The 21,717-nt window shown below is 44.0% G+C and overlaps 1 protein-coding gene across 3 annotated transcripts; it reads left to right on the forward strand.

The window, feature by feature from the left end:
* The first annotated feature begins 423 nt into the window (after positions 1 to 423).
* Positions 424 to 19,332, forward strand: smad5 (SMAD family member 5). 3 transcript variants are annotated; one of them, XM_035410158.1, is made up of 7 exons: positions 424 to 581; positions 6,832 to 7,715; positions 8,688 to 8,954; positions 12,997 to 13,107; positions 14,547 to 14,771; positions 15,846 to 16,102; positions 16,353 to 19,332. In XM_035410158.1, exons 2-7 carry the CDS (start codon positions 7,313 to 7,315, stop codon positions 16,494 to 16,496), a joined length of 1,407 nt encoding a protein of 468 aa, XP_035266049.1. In that variant the 5' UTR covers positions 424 to 581; positions 6,832 to 7,312; the 3' UTR covers positions 16,497 to 19,332. The 3 variants fall into 3 exon arrangements, with proteins under 3 accessions (XP_035266049.1, XP_035266050.1, XP_035266051.1); XM_035410159.1 differs by lacking the exon at positions 424 to 581 and adding an exon at positions 720 to 850; XM_035410160.1 differs by lacking the exon at positions 424 to 581 and adding an exon at positions 6,555 to 6,711.
* The last annotated feature ends 2,385 nt before the right edge of the window (positions 19,333 to 21,717 follow it).

Here is a 21,717-nt window from a genome sequence, read left to right on the forward strand (position 1 = left end):
TAATACCTAATATGAATTAACATGAATACCAGTTTGAACTTATGTTCAAAAGGTGAAATTAATAAATTAATAGACGTGTTTTGGCTATTTATTCACCCTTGTTCACCACCACTGTATTCAAGGATGCATTAAAGGAATACATCATCCGTAAGGTTATTTGTATGAGGGGCCAAACGAACTTTTTTCCAACCCAGTTAGTCTTAAAATATGCATTTCAAATGCCTTAAATATATCATGACGTCTTATCTGTTGATTAGAACATTTACATTTCCTCTTCACTAAAACACAAAGAAAAATTTCTAAGAGTAAATCCCGAGACACCTATTAATAAATAAAGAGATTCTTCTATTACTTCGCACTATAGGGCCGAACAGCCTCAGACGGTAAAGTACAGAGTTTTGAGTTGGCGGAGGGATATGCTTATGCGGAGCTCCGCCTCCAGCCGTGTTGACGCCAGGACATCTGAGAGGAGAACGAGTGTTTGAGAGACAGACAGGGAAAAAAAGAAAAAAAAAAACAACTTTATGTCGGAGATTTAAAAAAAGGGAAAAGATTAGGAGAGCGGCTCTACTTTTGTAAAGGTATGCGATCTTATCAAATGATGTTCTATTTATTAGATAAATAACTCTTTGCTGGCCTAAGGATGACTTCCTTTTAATGAGTAAATATGGAATTTTTTCATAGGGGGTGGGGTGTAGAAGTGATAGAAAAAGTTTTTCCTTGCTTTTTGTCGGGGGAGGGGGGACTAGAGGAATGGAGAATCTGTATTATGGCGTCTGTAAAAGAGTGTTTGAAGAACGGAACTCAAACGTGATTGATTTGAAGAGAAATATAGTCAATCAGATAGTTGGTAAGCTACAGAAGCTTCCAGTCGTTGTAACAGGAACTTTGCTAACAGTTTCACAGTTCACACAAAACGCGAAGGAGTTAGAATGGATAGGCCAGCTTTGTGTCCTGCTTGGAATGCGTTCTCAACATTTGTTCGTAGCTAACGTGTCGCTGTAGTAGAAGTGCGTACAATAGCAGTTCGAATGGTGTTTGTTTCTTCGTAGCCTACATTCAATTGTCGAGTTTCAAAGTTGCGAAGTTTAGTCTAGATTTATAACGTCTGAAATAAAAAGCGAATGATTCGCGTGTCTGTAGGGGGAGGGGGGTATGGAATCACTGTAGCTCGCAAGCTAACACATTTATCTCGTATTTACGATATGAAGTGCAATATGATAGCTTCGACCAATTGTCTCAGTTATAGCCTACACTGTGATTTGTCATGGATTTATCACAATTCAGATCGGACGTGGTCTCTCATTGCTCAGTTGTAGATTTGAACACATTTGGAGAGATTGATAGCTGTAATGTAAGTTAAAAAATGACTTTTTGGCTGTGAATCTTAATGAGGATTGAAGGAAGGATGCGACCTGCAGTCTTCTAGCGCCTTTTATAAAACTGTTTAAATACATTTTATTTCGTGTTTTTTTCCAGACACATTTTGAAAAGCAATTTTCATGGTTTCATCAGTTAAGTCAAGATGTCACCATGGGTATATTTAGCATGGCTTCTTTGCAGTAAGTTGAAAATCTGATGTTTACCTCTTCAAGCAGTTTGTCATTTTTGGTATTGTCTCATTACACTTAAATGTGTAATTTCATATTTTAATCCTTATGTGAAAATTTGGCAATATCTGTGTGTCTTACGAAAACACTTAATAACTTTTTGTCCCGGACACATTCATATTATAATGTCATTCAGATAATAGTCATTGTGCATTTAAAAACTGACCACAATTACTACTAAGTATGCAGCTGTGATCATTTTGGTTGAGCCCACACTTCTGTGCCCTCTGGCTACAGTATTGGTCCAACTGCCTGCCTATGTACTGGATAGTGCTTTAATGATGGAACTTTCCAGCATTTGAAAGAACCATGTTGCCAATAGACCTGCATGTCTAGTGATCAGAGCCTGGCAAAAGAGGTGGTTCACTTGTAGGGATGGAAGGTTGCCGCTCTCTAGATTTTCTTCTGCTGCTGTTGGGTCACCTGTGAACCCACACCTCAAGTGTTGATTGGCAAGGTTTAATTTTAAAGGTCAACCACTGTGACACTTTCATTTTATAATATCTTTTCAGAAGGAAGTGTGGGACCAGCTGTTAAACAAACTGTTTGCTAAAGACTGTGGTAATGCATATTTGGGACTGTAGACTTTATGGGAAACTTAAATAGACTGCTCATGAAGTCAGCAGACAGTCATCTCTGTATAGAATACAATGTCCTGCCCTGGCACCCGTTGAGTTCCAAAAAGGGCATTTGAGCAGCTTGGAGTTTTTGGACAGGGGAGACACTTCACATTTCAGAATACAGGTGAAATTTGGCTAACTCTTTGGAACCCATTGAAATGTGAATAACTGCTTTGTAAGTAACTACTGTGAGAGTGAGTAAGATTAGATATTAGGGCACCTGTAAGCGTTGAGGAGTGAAATCGCAGAATATGCCAAAACTACTCAAGCAGTTTCAAGTTTACAGTCAGAACCCGCAGAGTAATGCAGAAGTTTGCAGAAGGTGTAAGCCTATATTTTTGAGGTGCACATTATTTATGGGCCTTTCTGCTTTTTATAGCTTCCATCTAAGGAGCTAAACATTAGTCATGACATTACTTCGACTGTTTATGGCAGGGGTGCCCAATACGTCAATCGCGATCGACCAGTGAATCTCGGAGTTCATACTGGTGGATTGTGTGCCATTTTAAAAAAGGCATTAGTTAAAATTCTAATTCTCCCCTTTTTCATCCCTACTTATTATGCCTGACAAAGAGGTATAATTGATTGACATGAAATGCGGCCAATCTGCTGCTGTTCAGGACTTAGTTACATTAAGCATGCACATTTATGAGATTGACACTATTGTGCACTCTGTTTCGTGGTATGGTCTCATAAATATCCAATATTACATGATAGTATCAAGATAACTTTTCTAATGCATTTTATATGGGGCAGAGCGGTTCTGGTGGTGACACGATAAATCTGGTCCATTTTGGGCCGGGAATTTTGCTTTCAATATCTGATGGCTAATGGTGTTTTAAATCTGAAGATGGGATTTTTCTTTGTCCAGATATGATGTTGGTATAATGATTTTACTCTTGCCAATACAGGTACAATTTTACTTTATTTTGGAAATAGTTAAACTACACACACGGTGAGGCTACTGGAAAGTGTAGTTAAGCTAGTAGCTCTGCCCAACACTAGATATGTAGAACTATATAGCCTATATAGATAGAAAATCGTTGGATTTACTTATTCAAAAATTATTCACTTCAAATTATGGACAGTGGTTGCATGCAATTAAGTATCTTACATGTGACATCTTCAACTTAATCAGTTTGTCACACCCTACTTAATATTGCACGCAAGCACTGTTTGACAGTTTTTTTTTTTTTTTTGTGTAGATACGACATAGTGAAAAGCTACTTTCAGTTTGCTATTTGTAGATGCTAGTTTAGTTATCAAGCTATGGGCTTGTAATGTCTGGTCTGAGTAATTGATGGGAGAAATTTACCGGTGGTTAGGTGAATTTCCGTGTCAATGACTCCCTGGTCCGATGTCGGTCAACGTTATATGAACCAATATTGCCAATATATTGGTTGGTAGATCACATTGTACTGCCCATTGGGAAAGTAGATTGCAAGCCAAAAAAGTGTGGACACCCCTGGTAAGATTGTCATGGTATGCTGTACACACAAAAATATGATTATATTAGCTGACATGAATATGTACAAGTCTCCTTTTTTATAAAGTGTATGGAGACATTGTTAAATGTTCATAGTTTGGCTTTCAGAGATTTGTGTGTGTGTATGTGGATAATGTATATATTATAATGTGTGTGTGTGTGTGTGTGTGTGTGTGTGTGTGGTCTTGGAAAGGATCTTGGCGTGGATATGGTGCTCATGTTCAGGTGTAGTACTGGGGGAGAGTCTGGATGCCAGCCCTGGAAGCTTGACACTTCCACCCCTGTGCTCATGAAAATACACAGGAAGTGCTGATGGTTCACAAAGCCACTTCACCCCTCTCCATTTATTCGTATGTAGGTGAAACCGCCAGCGGCCCTGCTGTGTTTGTGTAGAAACTCTTCTCATAATATGTCATTTTGAGTGGCTGTCGAGACCCATGCCTGGTCACCGGGTTGGTAAATAAGTGTATTGTGGTTGTATTGAGTATGAGCTGAGGTGTGACCCCAGGGACAGTATGAGTGCATTTGGCTCTGAGTCAGAGGCAATTAAGCCTGGTGCACTGTCTCTGGGGCATTTGGGCTGGGGGGCTTGCGCACGCTGGGGCTGCGAAAAACGGATCTGTGTAGCCAGAGTCATCGCTGCCGGTGTCCCAGGGAAGCCACACTGCAATGCACGTGGTACGTGTGACACATCTTTTGGTGGTGGAAAAACACACACCGCTCTGTGTACTTTAAAACCAGGAGACCTGGATGTGAGAAATTCCCATTTCGCCAACAACTACAGGCAAGTAAATTGGCAGGTTGGGGCAACTGTATGATAAAGACATTTGATTTTGTTGCCATTTCTAGGCATTCATTACCAGGATGACGGACACCAAAAGCTTTAGGATTATTATAGGGCGTGGAGATGCTCAAGTGACTGGTCTGAATGTCTGTATCCTGCTCTTAATTTATTAGCCAGTAGTAAAGCATGCCTGTTCCTTATGAAGATGGAAGTGACTTGAGTGAACGATCGTGCGCGTTAATGCGGAACTCTCGGGGTAGATGGGCACGGCCTCCTCGCAGAATGATACCGCGTGGGCTTACGCTGGCTGATAAACGAGGTGCGTGGTGCCTAGATAAATGTGCTGCCGAAAGAGTGCAGCCATTAAAGCTGGTCTGCAGCGAAAGGCACTATTTCCGTAAGAGCCCAGGAAAATCAATAGCGGGAGCCAGAGTGGAAGTGTCCTTGTCTGACTTTGCGGAGCGCCGGGGTGGGCCGCTCCCCGCTCCGGACCGGCAGGGGAGCGGCGGGGGATCGGGAGCCGCCCGCCCGGGCTGCGGTCGCCCGAGGCGGGAGGTGGAAGGAAGTCTTCGGAGCGAAGTGCGTGCGCGTTATCGCCGCGGGCCCACAGAGTCGCGGCCCCGCTTCCTGTAGTGGAGATCACCCCCCATCGCCGCGGCCCCTTACCGCCGGCGCAGGGAGAGGGAGCGGCTGCCGATAAGGAAAGGAAAGCCCCCCCCCCGCAGCCACCTCCTCTCACCCTTCGGAATAAAAGATGTCGCTCGATTGTTTTCATTCGAGCCGAGCTGCTGCCCCGCCCTGCCCCCGACTGCTAGACAGGCAGAGCTGTGCGGCGGGGTGTCCTCATCCTGAATGAAACGCATCATGATGCGCCTTGATGACCAAAATGTATTTGTTTCCCGTTTCCTTATAGTTTCATTGAAGTCTTCTGGAAAGACAAACAACTTGTGTTATGTAGCTTTCATTGTACATGCAGTGGAGCTAATTTGCATGGCTTGGTTTGTGTAAACAAATGTTAATCCTGGGAAATATTTTATGAGAATTTTCACTGGTTAATGTGCCAAACAGAGGGCTGAACACACGGTTTACATGTTTCATTTATTCCACTAGTGTGAGACCCTTGTCTTTACTTGGGTGAATTCACGTTAATTTTACAATCCAGTCAGATGTAAATGTTAAAACAAATGAAAGAGAATTTGCGGCCGGTAAAGTACCCTTTAGCACGTTGAATAAGCTGGATGGGGGTTTATCTGAACGCCTTTTGCTTAGCCCTTCCTCCTGCGTCTTGTCTGCAGATGTGAAGGTCTGTGAGCTGTCTTGATCATCTGTTGTCCCTAGTGTTTATTTCCCCCTTAGGAGCCGCAGGCCACATGAAAGGGCTTCTCTCGAGTTTGCAAGACAACAGGGCAGCTCTGTTCTAAGCCAGCCCTCCTGCGTGACTTAAGAGATGCAAATAGAGGAGCGATAGACATGGGGTTGCCCAGTTAATGGAGATGTAGCCCTTAAAGGCAGCCGCCGCAGGACGGTTGGGAGGACGGTCAGCGCTTTTACAGCGCAGCACACACGAGGAAGTGGGCTGCGTAACGACTTGCCCATCTGTGCGTAACCCCGCTCAGAACACCGTTTTTTTTTTTGTGTCCGCGTCGGCCATTGTCTTTGGCCAGCGTAAAAAAGCAGCGCCTCTGCAGGCCCATAGAAAGTCCTTTCCTGTGTTTAGACCGCCCAAGGTCGGCCTTTGAAGAGCCCAACCACCTGATGCCTCAGCGGACAGCTGTGGGGCGCCCCTCCTGCCGGACGGGGGGGTTCACACCGGGAAAGGATAAAACGCACGGAGCCCCTGTCCCCTCTCGCAGCCTTCCTCCCCTCCGTTTTTTTCCTCCTCCCGAGAGCCCTGGCCCGCCGGAGTGCGATCCCTTCCAAAAAGGCGTCGCAAAAGGAGACGCGGTGATGTAGCACAGCTGTAGGCTGAGGGGGCGGGGTTAGAGGAAGCAGCTCTCAGCAGTGACATCCTCTTTACCGGGGGTGGGGGGTGGTTGGGAGTTGGTTGAGCTCACTACTATTTTTCGACAGCTGCGCTTCGCCCATCCAGCTGTACCGCCCAAAACGCTCGGCAGGCAAGGTTTTGCGGACCCACTGCTCACCGGTCCCTGGCTGCAGTTCCTGACCCGTGTAATTCAGAACGAACGCGCTTGTTCCCGCAGAACGACCCAGGTGGAATTTGAACCGAATAACAGCACCCACCAACAACAGTATGTTTTTCGGGGTTCCTGTGAGGTATCACTCCTGCTGTAGTTGATGGTCTGTCGCTTTCTCTCTCTCTCTCTGTTTTAGGCATTTTCCTGTGACTGCGTGCTCCTAGCGTGGCATGGATTAGCCGACCGACTGGACGCACCAGACTGCGAGCTCCAGACCCCTCTCCCTCGTCCCTCTGAGACACAAGCGGCCCCGTACCCTCAGCCGAGCAAATCCCGGGCACTCGTTTCCCAGAAACGCTCCCCACTCCCGTTCCCAGGCGCGGCTCTGACCCGGCGACATCCCGCTCTCTCCAGGCCTTCCTGAGCGCAGGCAGCTGCTTCCTGTCTCTGCTTCCTGTCCTTGGTGGTGCAAGGCTAACCCTTCCCTCCCAACCCCCCCCTTCCCCACCCCCCCCCCCCACCCCAGCTCTCTTTCTCTCTCTCTCACACGCTCACACACACACGCACAAACACCCTAACCCACACCCTCACCCCGCCTTCGCTGCTGCCGCCTGCCTGACCGCGCGCCCGGACTCTCTGAGTCCCCCCCCTCCTTCTTCCCGGCGCGACTCAGCGCTATGACCTCCATGTCCAGCCTGTTCTCCTTCACCAGCCCGGCCGTCAAGCGGCTGCTGGGCTGGAAGCAGGGCGACGAGGAGGAGAAGTGGGCCGAGAAGGCGGTGGACGCCCTGGTGAAGAAGCTGAAGAAGAAGAAGGGGGCGATGGAGGACCTGGAGAAGGCCCTGAGCAGCCCCGGTCAGCCCAGCAAGTGCGTGACCATCCCGCGCTCGCTGGACGGCCGGCTCCAGGTGTCCCACCGCAAGGGCCTGCCGCATGTCATCTACTGCCGCGTGTGGCGCTGGCCCGACCTCCAGTCCCACCACGAGCTCAAGCCCCTGGAGGTGTGCGAGTACCCCTTTGGCTCCAAGCAGAAGGAGGTGTGCATCAACCCCTACCATTACAAGCGCGTGGAGAGCCCAGGTAGGTGCCCCACACCCGGAAGAAATGCAAACTAGCTTTCACTAGACCGTCTCAACTTGAATTACTTTCAACAGGTTCATCGTACATCTTTGTAAAAACCGGCATTTGTGTAGAAGATGGCTCTCTCAAAGTGCTGGATTGTTATTTTTGTATGAAATGCACATTTATGAGTCACAAGCGTTTAATTGATGAGGAAGCTTGGCCTTGGTGTATTGGACATTGAAACGTCTGTGCTACATACATAGACATTTTTAAAACTTAAAAGGCAGTCGTTTGTTATTTATCAGGAAAAAACTGTCCATCCCTTCCTCTTTGAAAAGGCCACCAGGAAATTGCAGATGGACGGGAAACCGTAGCTTTTAGCAATTCTCGTAATGAGATTACCAGCGATGTTTGATGGATGATGCTTTCGATGGCGAACGGAACGGTTTAAATTTAATTTGAAGGGAGATTTCTATCCATTTTGGCGAAGCTTTTAAAGCTCTCTCTTGTGGGAGTGAAGGGGGGGGGGGGCCCTGATGGCTCTCCTCCCTGGTGCGCCGCTGGAGCTACGTTATGTGCGGTATCGAACTGCTCAAGGGCAGATATCACATGTCCCCCCCCCGGAGGAAAAGCACACTCGTGCTACAATCCCCTTTGTCTTATAGTTACAGGATTGCCTTGCAGCTAGCAACAGCAGCTGAACCACTTCACAGTGTGCCTGATTTCTCCCTCTGTATCACACTGCTCTCACTATCGTTGCTAGTTTTTTCTTTGAGTGTTTATTCTTTATTAGCGATTGTGGTTACGCATACATTTCAGATAATTTAGTAAAAGGTGGACTGAGCTTCATATTGTAATGCGATTGTGTTATGAAAGTCTTTCGCACATATTCACTAGTGTCGATTGACTAGATACAAGTGAAGTTGGTGAAAACCGTGCGGTTTGACGTCTGCGGTCCAGTGCGGTTGAACACGCTGTCTCCCGCCACAGTGCTGCCGCCGGTCCTGGTGCCCCGCCACAGCGAGTTCAACCCCCAGCACAGCCTCCTGGTGCAGTTCCGCAACCTGAGCCACAACGAGCCGCACATGCCCCTGAACGCCACCTTCCCCGAGTCCTTCCAGCAGCACAGCGGCGGGGGGAGCGCCGGCTCCTTCCCCATCTCCCCCAACTCGCCCTACCCGCCGTCCCCGGCCAGCAGCGGCACCTACCCCAACTCCCCCGCCAGCTCGGGGCCCTCCAGCCCCTTCCAGCTGCCAGGTGAGCGCCTCCGCCCCACACCCTCCACCCCTTTCACAACCCAGCATGCACCACACGGGGGCTGAAGGCTCTGAGACCTACACGCGTCGCTCTTTAGGCGTTGAGCAGAGGGAAATGGGAAATAGGCACAGCGCTCACACACTAACAGTGCTCCTGTAACAGTAAGAGCGTTGTTCTGGGTGCATTGCTGGTAGGGGAGCGCTGTTTCTTTTAATGAAAGCTGAAAGAGACCACGGCAAGGCGGTTGCTTTGCTGCTTGAAATTAAAGTCGCAAACTGTTGGTATAGGAGAGTGGTTAGGTGGGAGAACGGCCCTTGTAATACGTGTGTAGTCTTACAAAGGGTGGCAGAATGCTTCACTATTCCGTCAGTATTCTTCACCGCTTTCTTTCAGTATTTGCACTTTTTTGTACAAATATTTCAAAAAGGCATGTTACTTTTATTCAGCATTTTTGGAGGTAAACCTGAAGGTAAATGTGACACTTTCACGCCATAGAGTTTTCCCCAAGGCTGTGGTTTTCAGTTGTTTTCTTTGTATCGTTTCCACGGAAACCATGCGCAAAGCACCAGTCGCTTGTTCCTCTTCTAGGCTGGTAATGGGTCATGTTTTTCCAGAGGTGCGGAAGAGAGGTGAGGCACAGAGTGCTTCACCCCACGTCCGTACATCTGCTGACCAGCCCAGCAGCTCAGTGAAGTAAACACCGCTCACCAGATAAAGCCACGAGCCCTCCCCATGTTTTTTTAAAGTTCCCTTTCTGGGGATTTTTGGTGTTATTTCAGCTTTAGTCTGTGTGTTAGATTGGCCCTGACAGTTTTTGTGCGTGATGAGAGATAGTTTCTGAAGACCTACCAGCTTTAAACGGGCTGGTGTGTGAGGCATTCAAATTTGTGGTCCAGAGCAAGAAAATTCTCTTCAAGTATCTCCAATGTAGCGTGTGCAGCGCTTTTATGTTTTTTAATTATTTTTACTTTTTTTATTATAATATTTTGAGTAGCATAAAAATATAATAACATTTTCATGATATCATGGGCGCAGTTATTTAACTTAGCTTTTGCTTTACTTAAGCATTATTCTTTAGAGATGACATCATCCAGAGTAGCTTATACAACTTATATTTTACATGACGTTCATGAATCCAGCTGTTCACGTTTTACATGCTGACTATGAGCACATCTGCTGTTGGTTTATGCGATATCCATTAATCAATGCATCGTTTTCATTTTATTAAAGCCCTGATTCTCCATACACCCTGCCCATTTGAGTGAGGGTAATGAGACAAACTCAGCATTTGTGTGTTCACAAATCAATGCAGTATATGTCTGACTTTCAGCGTTTCTCATACAGCTGCTTCTGTTTCACATCACGTCCAGCTTTTATGCGGCTGGACGCTTTTCAGCGGAGTGGAGGGCCTGGCAGAAATGGCCCATCGGAGGTTACAGTCCGCAGCCGTTCCTTTACGGGTCTAGTTCCCCAGCCACTGTGCGCACAGTTCACCGTGCTGGCGTAACACGCCTCTGGGCTGCTCAGAGCTCCGGCGTGCTGGAACAGCAGGACGCGTGCCGCTGTGCCGCTAGTGTGGCGCAGGGGTCCAGTCAAACTCCAGTCCCGGAGGGCCGCGGCCTCAGGCGGTTTTTGCGATTTCATGTCAAAGAGCAGCCAATTTTGGCCTTGGGACACAAGGTGCGCAGACTCCAGGTAATCGATGACTTAAATTAAGCGTGAACAAAAACCAGGCCCTCCAGGATTTTAATTTGGGGTATCATTTGTGATGCTTTTCGTAGTCTGCACCTTCTGGTTTGGTTGCTGTGGCTTTAATTTTCAGGCGATTTTGCCGGATTGGCGTTAATGAGCCCTAGGAATCCACACGGTACTGTACGGTGCCAGTGTTTCCCATAGAAATTTTTCTTTTTAGCGGCCCGTGATGTGTACGGGGTTGGTAGTTGGGGGGGGGGGGGGGGGGGGGGTGGTGGTGTTTGCACTGGCAACAACATACGTTTTTAAAACTTCACAGTGGTAATTAAACAGCGCATGGTAAACAAGTATTCTCGTCCTGAATCATCGGTGACACCAGCTCTTCGGTGAGCATACTTCTCAGGGGAAAGACTGGAATGATGGAATAAAGAAACACAGCTTTGTTTCTTTGCCATGGGTGCTGAAGCACTCATGGCAGCCTTCAAGCACTGGATGCTCTTACGAAGCCCTGCTTTTATTAACAGTACTGCATCTCACTTTCGTCCATTAGCATTACTGCATCTGCTACTCTCGTCCATTTATATTGACCTATAGATATTTGCCAGATGAGTATTGCAACCAACAAGGAAGTAACTGAACAGGGAAGAGGATAGAATCGTTGCTATGGTAAATGTAAGGAAGGGCTCTTCACATCGCTTTGATGTGAACAGGTCAGTTTTAGAAGGTTGCAACCCCTGAGTTTTGCAAAGAGTTGCCAGTTGCAGCTTGTTGGCCTGCACTAGCCTTTAAATTTTGTGGAATGTAAAGCAGTCTTCAGGGAAAAACAATATTTAATTTAAAACAATATGTGCAGCCCTTCACCAGGGTCCGGTGAATTACCAAACATTACATTCAAGATATCAATAGCAACGACAATCTCCTGGATGGATTTATTTTGATATAATGTCACGTTTATTGAATAAAAGGACAATCGGAGAGCTACAGGTTATTCTCTTGAAAACCTAACATAGTTTTATGCTACAGTAAAGTGAACTTTTGAATTTAATTTGAACTGCGGTAAACTAGAAACTGTTGACAAGGGCGTCGACGATTAGCGGTCGTTGCTTACAGAAATAAACAACTAAATACAAAAAAAAAATCTGTTTGGGTGGGGGAAGCTCTATTTGGGCCAGAACGTTCCGGACTGGGTTCCGGCGACAGGGCTGGCAGCGGACAAAGAATGTGCCGGCTAAGCGGCTCTGCAAAGCTGCGTGGCACACGGGCCGGTGCCCGGCGCTGGGCACGCGTCCGCCCTCCCCGATTGGCTGAGGCACGCTCCTGCCGTCAGTCGGAACCCGGCGAGCGCTTGTCCGGCGGCTCTGTTGACAGGCAAGTTTCTTTAATCCGGGTGAATTACCCTGATCACACAACTGCCAACCCAGGCCTTTTTAACGTGCGGGCTTTGCCAGACAAACACTCCACCGCCGTGTCCTAAGTTGATCTCAACCCCCGACTCACCCGCAGGCTTTAGGGTTGGGAAATGCAAATCGCTTAACCCGTACGCTGGCAAATTAGACCAACTATAGAAGCCAAAGAAACCCAGGTAACGTGATTACATCTTTCAGTGATTTGTTTGCAGTGTCTTCATTATGATTATTGCGTGTGCCAAGTACATTGTATTAGGAATAATATGAGAACTTCCTGGGATTACATAGAAGTGCTCACGTAAAAGTTGTACTTGTATGTTACTTGACAGTCGCAAAGTAAACTACCGATATTTTCAGAGAAACATGGAATCTTTAATGACAGCGTCCTTACTGTCTTAGTTGATGAGTCATTGGCCGCTCTCTGTGAGAACTCGAGAGCGGAAGGTTTGCCTTCACAGTGTGTAGTGAAGGCAGTCACCTGTGTGAAATGTTAAAGGTAAATGTGAAATACTTGCACTCTCCGAGCCTCTCTCTCTCTCTCTATCTCTCTCTGTCCTGCCCTACATGTACTGTGCAGTGTGATAGAATTACAGGGCTGCTTTGCTGCACTCGCCCTGACATTTTACACTGCCCCCGCCAAAAACTGAGGCCTGCAAGATGTTCTCTCACGTCCCCCTTGTGGACTGTTTGCAAACTGCTCTTTAGTCCCTTGCATTGATTTATCTATATACGCACTCATTTGTTTTTAATAATGAGTGGTGGTTATACCCCCGTTTAAATCCAGATTTGGATTTCTAACATTGTAATCCAGAGGTTTGCGTGTATGGGATGAAAGCCGTGTGGGTCCGTGGGCGTTTCTCCCCCAAGGAGAGCTATGCTGAGCCATTTGTCTGCAGCTGCTGGGCCTGTCCTAACTGCAGAGTCTTTGTGCTCTGTCCCCCCAGCTGACACCCCACCCCCAGCATACATGCCCCCCGATGAGCAGATGGGACAGGACAGCTCTCAGTCTATGGAGACGGGGAGCAGCATGGTACCCCAAAACATGCCCAGAGGAGGTGAGGTCCTGAGACGCACGAACACATACGCACACATGTGCACTATAATGCAAAACAACACGCACACAAGGGCTGTCACTTTTTCCAAAACTAATTTTTGAGCAAGTCTCATAAATAAGATAAATTAATTAGAATTTGTAGAATTTTCCACAGTCAAAATTTAAATAGTGTTGCCTAAGTATGAAATTATGTCCCCGTTTTAATTTCCCATTTAACCTGTAGTTAAATGGCTTTAATGCACTATGCTGTAATTAGGAAATAATGAAGAGCGTCTTGAAGTTTTATTAAACAAATCAAAACCAAGAAAGATCATAAGAATGCTAATGATGCCGTTTGCAGCAATAAAATAACTGGGTAGATGAACTGTTGATGAACAAAATAAATTATAGCGCACGAGTCCATCGTTAATACACAATAATGGCATGGCTTACTTAAACTAAACTGAAATGATTGATCTCCTTTAGAGGGGAAAAAATGGTCAGCCTTTGGAGGGTTACTAGGGGAGTTGCCACTTGCGTACGTTGCAAGCGACTTTTTCCATGGTTATTATTTTGTCTCCAGTGGCATAGAACCCATAATATTTCCCATTGGCACTCCTGAGGTGTGGTGGAGTTACAGTTGGTCTTGGCTTCTCCATTTGGAGTGTATAGCCTACAGGCTATGCGGATAGCTTGACCCACACCTGAACTTTATTTTTAGGCTCCTTAACTGTATACCCTCCAGACAAAATAATAACATGCTAGTTGTTTATCACAGCACTACCATGAGTTCAACATGGATGAGTACAGAGTGCAAAGTTCACCGTGGCAAAGTTCAAACCCTTTATTTGAAATTTTACATTTTCCTGAGATTCAAACAAGTTTGATTATCAAACAATGAAATGACAGCCCAAACACACCGCATCGACATCAACACGTGTACTGCCAGGAGAGATTAAATCAGCGTCTAATCTAGTCAGCAGTCAAAGCACGGCTCTGTGTGAACTTTTTAACTGACCACATCCCTTCACATCTCCGCACTAAGTGCTCTTAAAACAATGGAAGCACTTCTTGTTCATCTTTTAACACAGGGTGCAAATCACCCTGGTCGTCACAGTTATTCAACTGCAATGCCCTCTGATAGCCCAGCCATCTACAAGTCTGGGCTAATCTCTCACTGTGCTGACTGAGATTGACCTTCAGAACAGGTCTGATGTTCTAAGTCACGCTGCAAAATATCTTCTAGAGCATTTTGTTGACAAAACCCCATTTTATTGAAATAAAATGGCAGAGGCTTTTCCTGTAGACAGCCTGAAATAAATCCAGGGTTTAAGTTTACACGCAGTACAATGTGTCATCATTAATGATATATCCTGTATATTTGTCATCACATTGTGTTGATTGAATACCATGGTAGTGGGTGTGCTGTGTTAAGTTGTGTTTGGTGTTCTGCCACCCCAGTCGATGTGCAGCCAGTGGAGTACGAGGAGCCCCTCCACTGGTGCTCCATTGTTTACTACGAGCTCAACAACCGCGTGGGCGAGGCCTACCATGCCTCCTCTACCAGTGTGCTGATCGACGGCTTCACCGACCCCTCCAACAACAAGAACCGCTTCTGCCTCGGCCTGCTCTCCAATGTGAACCGCAACTCCACCATCGAGAACACCCGCCGCCACATTGGCAAAGGTGTGAAGCAACTCGACCTCTAACCTCACATAATAACTACAGCTCTACCTCTAACCTCACAATAACTGCAACTCTACCTCTAACCTCACACAATAACTGCAACTCTACCTCTAACCTCACACAACAACTGCAACTCTACCTCTAACCCCACACAGCTGCAGCTGCTATTGTATATCCACGCACCATAACCGCAGCTCCACATCAAACCGCATAGCGAAACCGCAGCTCTAACCATGCACCACCTCCAACACTGAGAGAGAAGGGGGCTGCCATTAATAGAAATGTATATATTATACAACATGTGTATGTGTATAATATATGTGTATCATACATGTGTATGAACATGCATGCACATTACACTACCAGTCCCTTTAGGCTGTTGTCTGCAGACAAAGCTGCAGCTTACTTTTGCAACAAATAATCTTTTTTACATCTCATATTGATTGATCTCTGGAAAAAAGTAAGCATTGCAAAATGAACCTTGTAGGACACTTTTTTATTAAGTCTTATCCGTACAAAGTAGATATTTATTGATGTGTTGTGCGTCCAAACAGACAGACACACTGGGTTTAAGGCTCTTGTATGATTACCCTAGTGGCCTTTAAAGGAAAAAATCACCACACTTTGTTCAATGTGTATGTTTTTCCTTATGCTTATTGTGGTAGTAATCTGATCCAGTATAGCTAGTTTCGTTTTCTTAAGCTGTGCTCTGCAAAACTCATCTTCCAATTTGGCATTGTACCACAATTCCCATCAAACATGAAATAGGGACTCAAGATAAAGTTACCAAGAACCTCACATATGCCGATTTTCTGGATTGACAGAGAACAAGTACCTGCAAATGTACAGATGACTAATTTTGAAGTGACCAGAAAGGATGCTGATGTATGTGATTTTGTGTTGATGCATTTTGTACTTATGTAGGTTTTGTTTAAAATATGAGTTGAGTTCTTCCTACCTACATCATCAGGAGTAATTTGTATTAAACATAAGAACTTAGCCAGGAAAGGTGGCAGTTTTTCACATTTAGTGGTCCAGTTCTTTTGTCTTGACCGTCACCTTCTCCTTCCCCAGGAGTGCACCTGTACTATGTGGGCGGGGAGGTGTACGCCGAGTGCCTCAGCGACACCAGCATCTTTGTCCAGAGCCGCAACTGCAACTACCACCACGGCTTCCACCCCACCACCGTCTGCAAGATCCCCAGTGGCTGCAGCCTCAAGATCTTCAACAACCAGGAGTTCGCCCAGCTGCTGGCCCAGTCTGTCAACCACGGCTTTGAGGCCGTTTACGAGCTCACCAAGATGTGCACCATCCGCATGAGTTTCGTCAAGGTAAGCTGGAGAGCGAAACTGCTTAGTGAGAGCAGATGACAGTCTGAGCTCCCACATGTAGTCTGGAAACCGCAACATGTGCTTTCAATATGTGGAATTGCACGTATCGTTGGAAATGTATCTTTCTTACTATATCGATGCTAATATAAGTTCATTTTCTTTTAATGTAGATTCTTGGTTAAAGAATATGTAATGTAATAACTGATAAACCAATTGCCAGAGATTTATAAGGGTGTTGCTCTTCTTCTAGGGCTGGGGCGCTGAATATCACCGACAAGATGTCACTAGCACCCCCTGCTGGATAGAGGTGCACCTGCATGGCCCCCTCCAATGGTTAGATAAAGTTCTAACACAAATGGGCTCTCCTCAAAATCCTATCTCCTCAGTTTCCTAATGGTTGCTCCCTGAGGAGTCAGACGCCTCTTTTTTATTTTTCACTTTCCTTTTTTAAATTTTACAATGTTTGATAAAAAGTGGTCTTTAAGGCTGAACTGTTTACACTACCTGCAGAAAAGGGCATCTAGCCCTCAAGCAGTCAGAAAGATGTGTAGAGAAACTCAGTGGCTACGGTCAAATCTTGTAGCTGAAAACTCAAGTTGTGGCACAGAAAGGATGAACTACTGCAAAAAGTACAAAAAAAAGAACTTCGGAAACAGCCTGTTGTCATTTGCTGCATCTTGTCAGAGTAGGACTCTTATCAGAGAGCAGTTCACTTTTGTCTTTGTTTTTGCATAAATTGCTTTAAAATAATGCTTGTATGAGCGATTTTTAGTCTCTTTCGGTAGAATGTTGAGTAGGTGAAAGGAACTGAAATAGTGTTTTCATATGTACCCCACCCTACACCAGTCATAATTTTTTTTTTTAATTCTGTAAGAACCTTTTATTTGCTATTTTGTCTAATACTAGTTATTTACAACTGAGGTAAAGTTGTAATTATACATTTACTGTTAGACCCAGAATTCAATGCAAAGATGTTCCTTTTTCACACTCCTGTTGCATTTACACAGAACACTAAGTAATGGCTTCCTTTAAATAAAGTCCGTCTTAAACCTTCATGTTTCTTCTGGGAGATCCATTGCTGAAGTGGCTGAAAATGCAATTTTTTATGTTTGCAAGTGCATTGTTTAAACACTGATGTAACTAAACCTGAATGGCAGTAGATGTAGTTGGTGATTAGGTTACATAGATTGGCTTGTAATATGAAATCAAACACTGACACGGTGGCCAGTATGTTTTGATGCGTTTTATTTTTTGATTTATTTTATTTAATCCTGTGCATAGCTCTTTGCCACCACAATAGTTTTAGTTCTTTTAATACAGGACATGATCCAAGCATGTCCTTGTCAAATATCCTAAATCCTGAACAGACCCCATGCATAACGAAATTTCCTTCTTTCATTGTCTAGATATATTGGACTTGACTGATGGGGAGCCAGCAACATACATTAAGTAGGAGACCTAACTTACAACTATGGATAAATCATCAAAATGAGCTAGTTTTCTATTTGCATTTATGCCAGTTGAACAATGTACAGTAGATCTCAGCCGTCCACCTCATTTGAGTTCTCTGCCTGGCTTGTCTTGCAGAGGGAGGGAGGGATAAAGACATTAGGGTCTTTTATGCCATATACCACATCATGGAAGCTAAAAATAAATTGGGACCAGTTCAGAACGGTGCGTCCTGTGGCAAAAGAGCCTGCCTTATTATAGGTTTAAATCATTTGATCAGTGGTGAACTCTGGACATCTTGGTTCAGGTAGACAAATGTAATATATTCTCTGTGATCTGTGCAATCGTGCCTCCAGTTGGGATGCTCATTCTTTACTACCATACACCCAACAAATGTCTATTACGGAATAGAAACACTCAAGTAGGCTTGGAGGGATGGACACAGGAACACTATTGTGCCAGCACACACATATGCACAGCAGTTACTTACACCGTGGTATGCCACTCTGGCCCTTTGTAATATTTGGTGCCGATGGGCAGGCAGCCATCTTCTGTGCTTGTTACTTCATAGTGGCCTGTGTGTGTGAGAGACGGAGAGACAGCCAGACAGACAGAAAAAGGTACATCAGGATTCCTTCCTCTGCTAACTTTAGTACTGCCATGGCATGCTGGCTGGGCTGTATTTTAAGGGTCTGAGCTTGCTGTTATCACACAAGCAATGTCTGAACACATGCATGACTTGCATGACAGTGGTTATAGGGTTATAAATGGCCTATGTGAGGGTTTATTAGCACTTCCATTTTTGTCAGACATATACTGGGAGTATGTTCACTTGTTGCATGACTGATTGCAACATTTATGATCACATGGTAAGAAATAATACTCTAATTCTTGTCATGTGGTCATAAGTCACCATTGGTATTATTGAACTTGGTACGAACAATGAACGCCAGCCTACAGAGCTTTCCTCATATGAACTGACTTAAGCCTAATCATAGTTATAAGAACAGGTCTTTTCAAAACTAATTAAGGCTGAATTTTTGTATTGGTTACTGCATCATTGTGCTTTACCCGAAAATACATTCTTTTAATTTCATATCAAATCCATGTTACACTTGGAAGCTGTGTATGTCTGACGTGTAAATTAAATAAATTAAAAGTGTTGCTTTAGGCTTAAGTACAATTTTAATCAATTTAATTATGAACGTGATTAAAAAAATGCATTTTAGCTGACAATGTTGACACCATAAATCTTAAAGGTTAAACCTATTTATTGCTCGCTTGACAACAGTGTGAACAGGTCTTAAAATGTAACCTGGATGCCAAGCTGTGATAAATAAGCATCTTTTAAAAGCATCATTGCTGATACTGTGTAGAGAATGGGCAGCCCATGAAGTACTCTCATGCATGTGGGTCTGTACCGGACCACACGTTCAGCAGCAAGCCTTTTCCAGGCTCAGAGAGGCTTCCCAGTACAAACTGCTTTTCAAACACTGCTGCTGGGGGTATAGACATTGGGGGGAATGGTAGATTAATGGGCTTTCTCTCACAGGTATTGTGCTCGTAAGAGATGTCGAACATGACTTTCTGATTTCAGGAGAAAGGAGAGAAACGTCCGCTTTTAAAAATCCCACAGAACAATGAACACTGTTTTTTTGCAGGACAATGAAAGATACAAAATACAACACAAAGAACGAAAGATGAATCTTGACCATTGGAGGTCAGAAAAGCTTGTTTTGTTTCTCTGCATAATAAATGAATTTCTGCAAACTGAAAGCTTATCCATTCAGCTGCTTGTGTCTGTGGTATCTCAGTTCGTCTCTGTTGTCTGCTGTCAATTTTTGCTCGTGTGTCAGATTCATCTTCCTAATAGAGTACACCATGCATGACCTCTGTCAGGCCACTCAATACTTCTTGCTGCCCTCACAGAGAAAATGAGCTCCATCAATCAAATGATCTTTGTCTCTGACTCAATCACGGAGTACGACTCAACACCTGTCATCACAAAAGGCCCCTTAACTATCATGAAATACATATTCTGCTATCCAATGTTTAACATGGAGATGAAGATTTAAATCATGCAATGGCAGTAAAAAGCTCTGTACTAAAACAATAGTTCAATAACATGGATAAGGCACAGGCCACCTGACTGATTCTACATATGTGAGGGGGAATTCTCAAAGTTTTCAGGATGTAACTACAGATTTATGCAGCAGTGAAATACTTAAATAGATTGTAAAAAAAAAAGTACTCGCAGCCACAAATTGTCCTTCAAAGAGTGGTGGTGGCTCTGAGAAGTCAGACAAAAAGAATACATTTGTTGAAGACTTACATTCAATACTGTGGTTCTGGTGATCTCATGATTTCACCAGTATAACAGAAAAATCACAAGTTTATGCGATATTCATGAGACCTTGAGAACTGCAGGAATACCTCTCAAGTCTTTCTTCTTTATAAAGAGTATTGTTAAATCAAAGATCAATGTTTTGCTCTATATTTTTCTCTATCCCTGCAATACTCATGACAGACTCATGTCAGAATATTTTATGAATATAACAATATATCTTTTGAATCTAACAATATAAAAATATTGGCATGTATATAAAATATATATGTAGTTCTTCCATATATTTAAACATATTGTTTCATTTATTACAGTATTATTACATTTATTACAGTGTACAGTAATATTTCTCAATATGTGGTAATATATTTTTTGTTAGATAAGGGATGTCTTCTCATACAAGATCCATGTTGAATGATGTATAGGAGTCAAGTTTTCAAATTAGCAGAATGCCAAATCATATTTCAGGGTTTTTATTATCTTCTGAAATGAATGATTAAAAAGTAACTGTTTATAGTAAATAATTAATGGTCTTCAAAATTAAATGTGCTTACAGCAAATGTTATATGCATAGTAAGTGATTATATACTTACTGCAAGGAGTCGGACGAGGTTTCTCAGCCTGCATGTTCACAACCAGGCATAGAAAGACCCAAGGCAAACAGAGGGAAAGCATAATACCACACAGACAGCCGGTGACATAGACATGTAACCAATAAGCCCTCTTGCCATCACCTTTTATATATGGTGTCCAAAGTGTACAAGTCCAGCATCCAGTCTTTACCAAGAGTAATACCTGTGTGTTTTCGAGTGAAACGAGTCAGCACTTTGCATGTTGATATGGTTGTATTTGTTTTAATGTTCGTTTTTTAGATGAGTGTTTGCACATACTCATAATGTCAATATGCTTTTTGTTGATATTAACCTTTAATATCACTCATCATGTTGTTTTTTTACATATATGTAATACATGGTGAACTGCTGACTCCTGGCAGTAATTTCTGCCTCACCTGACCAATTTACAATCCTCGTAACTTTAAGAATGTTGAAAAGCTTTAAACACATAGCACCACTAAAACTAAAAAGTTGTTCATACTAAAACTGTACAGTCAGCTGTAATATGATTGTAAAGCAAGTCTGCTGTTATATTACACAAAGGTGATTTGGACCTAGGTTAATATAATCAAGGTAAAGCTGGGGAATAGGCTTGTGTTTATCAAAACAGCAGATGTGATTTTCCTGTAGATTATGGCCGATCAATGCAGAGGTTATGATCTGTCCAAATGAAAGTCTAATAGAATAAAAAATCGAAGGGCATCATAACAGGCCACGCTCTGTTGTCCCGGCTTCCTAAAAACATAATTTTGGTCTTCAGCAATGGGAATAATTATAATCATTTATTATGGATTTTTATTTTTCCATATTTGGCTGGGACAAGAATGAAACTTTGCATTTATGTTGGAATTTGTGTGGAGTTTTCTGTCTTAAAGTTAACAAGGCTCCAACTAAGAATTTGTCACAGATACCACCCATGAAAATTACAATTTGTGTTGCTTTCTGAGAAGAAAAAAATAGTCAAGCATTGTTATATCTCTGCTGAGCAAAAATATCCATTCAGTATCAATGTTCAAGGAACGAAGTATGTACGGTTGTAGTGTGCTTATGAATTGTAGTGTCTGCATTCATATTTGCATACATGGTGCCACACATACAGCATTGATGCATACACAGATACAACGTGCGGTCTGGAGAATCTGGAATGGTCTAGAATTGAGTACCCAAGGTGTTTAGATGACCTCATAATCCTGTGACTGTAGGAGTTG

This window comes from Anguilla anguilla, chromosome 3 (genome assembly GCF_013347855.1).
Source record: "Anguilla anguilla isolate fAngAng1 chromosome 3, fAngAng1.pri, whole genome shotgun sequence".
NCBI lineage: Eukaryota > Metazoa > Chordata > Actinopteri > Anguilliformes > Anguillidae > Anguilla > Anguilla anguilla.